This window comes from Arachis duranensis, chromosome 6, assembly GCF_000817695.3.
Source record: "Arachis duranensis cultivar V14167 chromosome 6, aradu.V14167.gnm2.J7QH, whole genome shotgun sequence".
Lineage (NCBI taxonomy): Eukaryota > Viridiplantae > Streptophyta > Magnoliopsida > Fabales > Fabaceae > Arachis > Arachis duranensis.
The window spans coordinates 23,746,521-23,756,725 of record NC_029777.3 but is presented as its reverse complement, the minus strand read 5'-3'; the positions used below and the strand labels follow the sequence as shown (position 1 = coordinate 23,756,725).

The window sequence follows — 10,205 nt, the reverse complement described above, 5'->3', positions numbered from 1 at the left end:
TACAACTCCTATTCGTAGCTATCCTGTGTTACTACTTCCGCAAGTTTTTGCTGCTTTATTCTTATCTCTCGTCTAGTACTAGCTCTATCACTTACTTCCTCAAGTACTCAACCACAACTTAGCATGACTGGCATTCACTAGATTTCTATCTATGATAGCCAAAACCACATACCAACTTAATCGTACTTTTAACACGTTGTTACCAATCTTTCGCTTACCTCTTCCCAAACTGTCGGATCTAGCAGTATCCTCCGCCATCGTAGTGAACACACGACCTTGTTGTTGGCCTTTGGAAGTATTTCAGTTGACCTTCTCAGGACAGTTCCAGGACATGTGTACAGCTCCTCCACAATTATAGCAAAGTCCTAATCCAGCTCAACACGGAGTTCCTGAATGATAGCTTTCACATCACCTATAAGTCAATTTATTCTAAGGTTGCTTTCCATACCTCCTCCCTTGGTGATTGTTGTTGTTGTTCCTTCGGGAGTTGTCTCAAAAAAAATTTCTCGTATAGGGATTTGATCTCGTATTCACTCGCCTCTCAAACGATGAGTCACTAAAGGTTGAATCAGCTCTATTCTCATTTCTTGCAGTTCATTTGTCACTGGGTTTCGAACAATAACTCCGTACAGTTCTTAACACTTCCAATCCCTTAAATATAATCCAAATCGCTTCTGCTATGTCTCTCTTATTCTTAACCTGTAAGAGTCTAGCTACTCCTCTAAGTTAACTAGATATCGCTCCGTCTCAGCAACTAATGGTCCTCAACTAATCGTTCACTTAGACTCTACAATTATCAATACTTGTTATGCACCACGAACGAATATTTCGTAGTAATGATATGAAGAGAGTCAGAAATTCAACTGCTAGTTTAAAATTATCTCGGGCATGAGAATCGGACCTGGCAGTACCCCGGTTCTTCCGGTGTGGGCAATATTTGACCAAATGTCCTAGCTTCCCGCAATTATAACACAAACCCAAACCATAACGGCATGGCCTATTTGGGTGATGACCCTCGCATCTCTGACAGTTCAAAACATCTGCAGCAGCCGCTGCCTGTTTTCCCTTACCGTTCCCATGGAAATTCTCATTCATTGCAAGGTTATTCTGTCCTTGGGAAAAATATTGTGGGTATCCTCTTCTCTTAAACTCTTGACCCCTTGTTGCGTATCCTTGGTTGTGCTCCCTGCGGTGGGACTCCCGACGGTCATTCTCCGCCTCAGCAGCCTTCCTCACACATTCTTCAACAATGTGGCTCATGTTCACAAGTTCAGAGAATACCCTAATCTCCATCGGTCCAACGGATCTTAGGATGTCACTTCGAAGTCCTCCCTCATACTTAATACACTTCCATTCCTCGAAGTCTCCCGGAGCTCCCTGACATATACGAGAAACCCTGAATAGCTCCTCAAATTTATCTGTATATTCAGATACGGACATGGTACCCTGCTTCAGCTGTAGTAATTCGAGTTCCTTGGCCGTCCTAAAAAAATTTGGGAAGTACTTCTTATAAAATTCCACTTGGAAGGCACCCCAGGTGATAGGATCATTCCCCTGCTGCAGGAGACGTCAAGCCCCTTGCCACCAATGCGATGCTTCTCTCGTGAGCAGATAGGTAGCAAATTCAACACACTGCTCTTCAGGCACCAACTGCGCTTGCAGTGCTCACTCCATGGCCTGAAACCAGGTGTCAGCTTCAGTCAGATTGGTGGTTCTCTTGAACTTAGGTAGATTAACCTTTAAGAAAGTTGTCAGTGTCATCAGGCCCTGAGCTCCACTTCTGCCATTGCCATTATTGTTTATCTGTTGCCCAAGAGCCTCCGTAGTGGCCTGCATAGTAACATCCATATTCTCCAACACCGCCATAAGGTTTACTGGGTTATTCGGGTTGATTTCTGGTTCCTGCGTAATAGTACGATCTCTTTCACGTCCCCGACCGGGTCCACGAGGTGCCATCTGGTTCCTATACACACCAAACAATTGATATCAAGTTGATTAATCTCAATATTGGAAGTACAGTGCTTCAAAGTACCAAAGGTATACTCATGGACTTCATGCTAGATGTATCGGTTAGATACTCTATCTAGCACAGGCACAGACTCAGAGTATGCATTGAAGCATAAGCAGTTTCATCCCTCAGGCTCACGAGGACGAACTGCTCTGATACCATAATGTAACACCCTAATATTCAAATCCTTATGCTCGAGTCATAAGTCAATGATATTATGGTGGTACGACGCTCAGGTGGATTTTTAATATATAAATATAGGTAATTTCGAAAGGAGTATTAATCGAGAAGCCTAAAAGGAGTAGGAATAAAATTGCGAAGACGTATCACTCACGTTTCAACAACAAAAAGATAAACTGTGAAGCTGAAAGTGATATACGGACAAGGCATAAAGGAGATATAGAGATAGATAACAGATATATATATATATATATAATATAAGTAAATAGCCACTAGTCGCGACCCACGAAGTTTAGGCTGGCTAGGGTACAAAATGAAAGTAGTTGACAACAGTATATCCTAATCTTTCCCAAAGGAAACATGAGAGCCTCTATAGGCAAGTTCAAAAGAGTTCAATACATAATATAATCTTTTCAAAACAAAGGTTGAGAGATTCTAAGCAAAACACAAAGTAGAGAAAATAAAGATCTTCGCCGTCTCTCAGACGACCCACAACTCACTTCTGAGCACCTGGACCTGTATCTAAAAAACAACAGATATATCCGGAATGAAAACCCTGGGCCCATGGGTTCCCAGTACGGTAAAAGTGCCAAATAAATACAATGCACTGCAATAAAAACTCACTAAGCATCCTAAACTTCTTCACCAATTATCCATCCTATGTTCTCGCTAATCCATGAATAGGCAATTGTCATAAGAGAGTGCTAAATCTAATTCATGTTTCACATGTTTTCCAACTCGCTGACTCTTCCACGAATCAGACTCAAAATCATAAACAAAACCATCACCAATTGTTCTGCCTCAGCAATTCTATATCAATACATCATACCCTCACCTGGAGCTAGTGAAACCACATCACTACGTCTACCCAGGAAGCTCAAATTATCTCATTCAATAATCATCATCATAATGCAATCGCATCATCAATTTATCTCATCAAGAACTGCCCTCAACATCCACCGACACCAGCATGAAGGGCCTCTCAGTTGTACAAACACAAGCAATACAGACAAGTAATACACAAATAAGGTACAAGTAGAACAAGTAGCACATAATCAGGTAACATAGCATATATGATGTAGAAATCCAAAAAAAATAGGCACACCCAAACAATTCAAATATATGCAAATGATGAATGCATGCCCTATGGCTGATGATATCATTTGTCGGTTATCAAGCCAACCCGACGTGTCTGGTAGCTAACGCGGGCACAGTCTCTCTGTTGCACATTAATATCATTAAAGGGAATATGTGCCCTGTCGCCATTAGAGGGTATCAGTGCCCTGTCACCCTTACAACCAGAGAGAAAACACAAGCATACTCACATTCAACATTTTCCATCATTATTCATTTATCATATTCGTTCGTTAATCATATATACATCTCCGGCATACTCGCCACATGTTAAGGCGTCTGCAATCATTCATTGTTGTTATCAAACCTAAAAAATTAACCTGGAGCAAGCGAAAAGATTACAACCCTTGCTACTACTCAGTTATCACAAATACACATTATTCATAAATCCATAATTAAACTCTTTATCATAATCCTCTTTCCTCGTCTCATACCCGGAGCAAATGGACGACGCCACTGCCTACTACCCGGGGTCACGCATCACATTCCACATTTGATCATTAATCATATACATATACATACTTAGCCATAACTCAATTCTTATCGTAGCCATCTGGCTCATGGCATGAACCATAACCATCCAATAATCACCATCAAATACAGCCCTTTGGCTCACGGCATACACCGCATTTCTATCATCACCCTCAGCAACTCATACAGTCATTATTAATCATAACTCATCATTAATCTCACTTGCTTCATCCACAAGTGATCATAGGTCCTAGCCTCTTTTCATTAGTAGACATACTATAAGGATTTAGGACATAGAGGGTGAGAATGGAGACTTAGGAGTCTAGAATTTGGCTTTAACAACTTAAAAAAATCAACCTTGGAGTGAAAACAAGGTCACGCGTGCGCGTCGCCCATGCGCACGCGTGGAACGCCAAAAAGTCCATCGACGCGTATGCGTCGCCCAAGTGACGCGTACGCGTGGGTGCGTTTTGTGCCCCACGCACAAAGCCAGCACGCTTCTCGCACAACTCTCGGGAATTTGGCTGGGCAATTGGTGCAGCACATCGACGCATATGCATGGGCCATGCGCACGCGTGGAAGATGCATTTTCAAAAACGACACGTGCGCGTCGGCCACGCCTATGCGTGGGTGAGCGTTACGGCAAAAATTTTACTAAGTTAAAAAGCTGTAGAATTCACTAATTCAAACCCCAAACTTCCAACACATATAACTTCTACAAAACTCATTTTTAAAACATTTCTAAACCGTTGGAAAGACCGTTGAATAAACTTTCATAAAAATCCGATTTTGAAGAATTCCAAACTCCGTGGACCGAAATACGGTCCGCCGAAGTTGGTCAAAAATCAGTTTTTGCCCAAACATAGAAATCATCAATTTTTCCAATGTTCCCAAGCCAAATTCATTTCCACTCATCCAAATAACCACAACCCAATCACATCCATATAATTACACTCAACCAAAATCAAACCTACTTCATCTACACCATTTCAACCAAAACCATCAAATTCCACTCTTAAATTCCTCAACCCATATTATTCAATAACCAAACCAATCATTCACACATTCAATGTCTAGAATCCATCCAATCACTCATGTTATCACACAACATACACGTCAACTTACCTTACATACCTCTTTCCGGCCTCCGCCCAAAATTCACAGCCTCCGGCCCAAATTCACAGTTTAAATGTATATTCCACAAATCAATATTCATTATCCAATTCATCAAGTTCTCAACATACCAAACATACAAGGCCACACAATCCTTAACTCAATCATTAATTCACAATACATATCAACTATGCATATTAGCACCAACCATTTACACAATCCAAACTTAATCCTAGGGGCATCTAACCTAGGAATTCTCATCACACCACACGGTACTTAAATGAAACTTAAACCGTACCTCTTGTAGCCAAACTAATTGAGCCTCTTCTATGGAAGTCTCCACTAACCCTTAGCTCCAAGCCTCACCAAAGCTCCACAAGCAACACCAACCTCCCAATTGTGCATCAAAATCACCAAATACACTAACATAACCAATTTCACATATATACATCAACCTAGGGCTCATGAAAATGATAAATCACAAGGATTTCAGTACTTCTTACCTCAGCTCATATGAAATAGGGATAGAACCCACTTAGACTCCATGTTGGAGTATTCCTAAACACCCAAAATCACAAGATTTCAACACTAACTACCCAAAAACGTATAATAGTAGAGAATTTCGAAAAATTAGGCAGAGATAAATAAAATACTCACTACAAAACTTAGATAGAATTGTAGAGGATAAGAAGAGCGACGCGTGGCCGCAAACGGCTCGTCAATCGGAGCTCTGTAGCTCAAGTTATGGTGGTTTGAAGATCAAAGAGAGTTAGGTTCTCTCACTTCTCTTCTCTCTTCCCGAATCAGCGCCCCTCCTCTTATTTTTAGGATAAAATGAGCTGAAATGCTCATAACTAATGTTTATATATGTTGGGTCATAGGCCCACTTAGGCCCGGTTCACTTATTTTTGTCCGTTTGCCCAATTTTGGGCCAAAACCCCTTAAGATTAGTGCTCTAAATCGCACTTTAAATATTTCTACCTCCCCTAATTATAATTTCTCATATCTTAATCTTATTTACTCATAATCAATTTTCTCAGCTGCAGTACCAGACAGATCTCAGCCAATACTGCTGGTCAAAATTCCACTGCGCGCTTTTACGCAGAAAACTATGTTTTTCGAGTCAGAAAATTTCACTGAATCCAAATATTATATTTAAATTATCAAATTCTAATTGCCAAATCTTCCAACCATATTCGCTCCTATTTAACTTATTATTTAATTAATTTCGGTTAGACCGGATTTTACATTTAGTGCTATATTTGACTACTGAGTTTGATTATCATGTTTACTGAGTTTGATTATACTCAGGTTTAATACTATATTTGACTACTAAATTTGATTATACATATTTATTGAGTTTGATTACACATGACTGCTGAATTTAATTATACATGGCTACTGAATTTTATTATACATGTTTACTGAGTTTGATTATCTTTTCATGATACAATCTAAATCTTGATAAAATCTAAATCATGATGAAGAAAGAAGTTAAGTTAAATATTTAAAATGGTTTTCTGTACATATATAAATTAAATGAAGCCATCTTCAATTAATTGAAGCATCAACATTAACCCCATTTATTAGTTACATTAGTTATTAGTACTTGTAACTCTTTTTTTTACTATAATCCTATGAAATAAATAATTTTAGATATTAAACAATAAATATATTGACACTAAATTCATATGTAGATACCAAATTTCTAAGAATCACTATAAATTTTAAATGCTGCCTTAACCAAAGTGACTTATACATTCTAAATGAATAAGCCCAAAATCAACTACCAAAAAATTGGAGACTGCATATATCAATAACATTTGAAACATGACAACTTTAATGTGAAAAAATGGTTATCTTGCTAAATCAATAATAACTCAAAATTTTAGATAACTCAAAATGTTAAATGTAAATTCACTAACCACATATAAAATCAAAATTAAAACTATTACAAAGAGAAAAATGCCAAGAATTCTACTGCAACATGTAACAAATTTATTACAAAAGGAAATAAAACTATTGTTCTTTCAAATGGTGCTTTGTTGCATTAAGTTCAATAAGAATACAAAGCCATATGGTTGGTTAGAGGACAACTCCGAAGGTAACTTCACATGTGGTTAAAAAAATAGCAATCAATAAAGTGATAATAAAGTATTTTAGCAATAATAATAAAATTAATTATATAATGAACTTGCCTATGATCTCTCTTTCACATTCTTTGTATGCTTCTTCCTACCTTGTTCAACAACACTAAACATAATCACTCATTCAATATAATAATTAAACATACTCCAACTCATAATCAAATATTTAGTATAATAATCAAAGCATGGAAACTTTTTTAATTGGAATTACAGTCGTACTTGCTTGTTCTTAAGTTCATTATCGGCAGCTATGCTTTTACTTGTAACTAACATAGGAATTAGAAATTAGAAATAAATTGATAGATTCAATGACATAGAATTCTTGAAAAATATGTGTAGTAATTTAGTATTGCCAAGCAAAACAATACACCATGTGACTTAGACCAACTTAAACACAAATGTAATAGGTAGAATATGAACATTTTCATGATACACTATATGAAAAGGGATGAGTGTCTAACCTTTGTAATTGCTCCTCTAGCTCCTTGGACTTGGCCAAAACTACTTCATGACCTTTCTTTTTTCTCTCCGTTCATTTTTCAAAGTTTTAATCTTTTGCATGCAAAGTAATAGAGCAGAGCAAAACACAATGAGAAACAGGGAATGAAGACTTATTAAACACAAACCTGAAAGGTGGGTAAGGCAAGAAATTATAATCAAACAAATTCAAAATCATATCACAAAAATTTAGTTCTAATCAAACATGTTGTAGATATCAACTATGCTATAATATCATATTTTAAAAACTGAACATAATCAAACTCATTCAGTATAATAATCAAACATACTCCAATTCATATCACAAAAATTCAGTTATAATCAATTAATAGTATACTAATAATCAAGAGCTCGAGGATGTTGCTAGAAGAAAATAAAGAGAACTGACTTCCTACTCAATAAAGTTAAACAAAACAACTATACTATCAATCAATTATTAAAATTAGCATACTAAGACTTCAATTCAAAATCCTAACTTAAAAATTTTCAGTATAAATTTCTGTTTGAGAGTACAAACTATGCACAACACAAATTGATTTATAGAAGTTCAAAATGAAGAAAAAAATGCAGTTGAAGAAGCTAATAAAAGCTCAAAATGAACAAGAAAAATACCCTCGAAGAAGTTGATAGAAGTACAAGGAATAGAAGCTTACCTTGCAGAATCAAATAAAAAAATATAGTCAAAGAAGTTCACGCTTGGGACAGAGAGCACTGCGCTTGAGAAAGAGAGCACCGCGCTTGAGACAGATGAAGGAGAATCACAACCACTCTTAAAAGAGAGTGAAGGAGAATTGTGTCGTTGGAGAGAAAGGGAAGGAAAATCGTGTCACCGGAGAGAGAGAGAGAGTAAGGATGGAATTGCGTCAAAAAATAAGAGTGAAAGTGAGGAAAGGAGAAAAAAACGGTTGTTTTAGCGCGTGTAAAGAGTGAAAACGAAATTGAGAGTAGGATTTTTATTTTAATTTTTAAATTTTATATTATTTACGTATATAAATACAGTAACTGAAAAGTGGTATATATAACACTATCTCAAAAATCTTTTATAATAATAATAATGTTACTGAAGCACACATTTTTCTTCAAAAGTTAGTAATGCTTTTAACATATAGTGTATTACAAATGGTGGTCCATTCTTTATTAATCATTTAGCAACTGCTAATTAACATTTTCGATATTTCTATAGAATTATAGGAACTAATAAGATTTTTTTTTTGTGGCTAATTAATGACAGGATATCAAGTTAGTTCTTAAAAATTTTGGCAGCAACATCATTTTTTGAAATGGGTTAAGAGACCTTTATAGTATTGGCGGGTAAACGGCTAAGTCATATAAATTAAAAAATATTATTGATTGTTATAAAAGAAAAATTTTAGAAGACTAGTGGAATTTATTATTTTTAGCCAATAATTAATCAATAATGTTTAAAAGTGTTGATTAAAAATATATTATTAAATTAACTAAACTAAAAGAATTGAGTTAATAATTAAAAATATTGACAAAAAATAATAAATTTTAGGGCAATTTACCATTTTAAAATAATTGGGAGAAACCTTTACCAAATTACAACAATTGGAAAGTTCATACATTTATGTCTTGTTTTATTTTATATAGAAACCGTGGGAGCTTAGCACGGTTTCTAAATGAACATAAACCGTGCCTGCTAGCCAGGTTTTATGTTGAAGAGCATTTGAATGTAAATCGTGGGAGACAGCCACGGTTTACCCTCCGTGAATGCAACACATTAACCATGGAAGGCAGTCACGGTTTATGAGGAAGATTTTGTGTGCATAAAACTTTGGAGGCAGTCACGGTTTATGGATGAGCGGCTATGTAAAGTAGGGTGGTTGAGAGAGAATCCGAGGAGCTTTGTGGTTTATGGAGTCAGCAAACTTATTTACGTTTTAATACGATTTGAATTGTATTAGTATATTTTTATTTTTTAATCAATTTAATTTTATATAAATAATTAGAAGGGCAATTTACCATTTTAAAATAATTGGGAGAAACCTTTACCAAATTACAACAATTGGAAAGTTCATACCTTTATGTCTTGTTTTATTTTATATAGAAACCGTGGGAGCTTAGCACGGTTTCTAAATGAACATAAACCGTGCCTGCTAGCCAGGTTTTATGTTGAAGAGCATTTGAATGTAAACCGTAGGAGACAGCCACGGTTTACCCTCGGTGAATGCAACACATTAACCGTGGAAGGCAGCGACGGTTTATGAGGAAGATTTTGTGTGCATAAAACTTTGGAGGCAGCCACGGTTTATGGATGAGCGGCTATGTGAAGTAGGGTGGCTGAGAGAGAATCCGAGGAGCTTTGTGGTTTATGGAGTCAGTAAACTTATTTACGTTTTAATACAATTTGAATTGTATTAGTATATTTTTATTTTTAATCAATTTAATTTTATATAAATAATTAGAATTTTAAATTATAAAATTTGTATTAGTTTGTAATTTAAAATTTAAATAGACATAATTTAAATCAATAATTTATAAAATTGTATGTATTTGTATTATTGTACTCATATGATTTATTTTTACTATTGTATTCATATGAATATTTGTAACTAACTATAACTAACTATAAGTTTACAAATATGATACTATAATCATTGAGTGGTATAATTTAATTTTTAAATTATATGTAA

At 35.8% G+C, this 10,205-nt stretch overlaps 1 protein-coding gene across 1 annotated transcript; it reads right to left on the bottom strand.

Moving 5' to 3' along the window:
* Positions 1 to 780: 780 nt before the first annotated feature.
* LOC107493429 (uncharacterized) lies at positions 781 to 1,956 on the bottom strand. The gene is made up of 2 exons (XM_016114532.1): positions 1,670 to 1,956; positions 781 to 1,483 (listed from the first exon to the last, which is right to left on the bottom strand). Exons 1-2 carry the CDS (start codon positions 1,954 to 1,956, stop codon positions 781 to 783), a joined length of 990 nt encoding a protein of 329 aa, XP_015970018.1.
* Between the last annotated feature and the right edge of the window lie 8,249 nt (positions 1,957 to 10,205).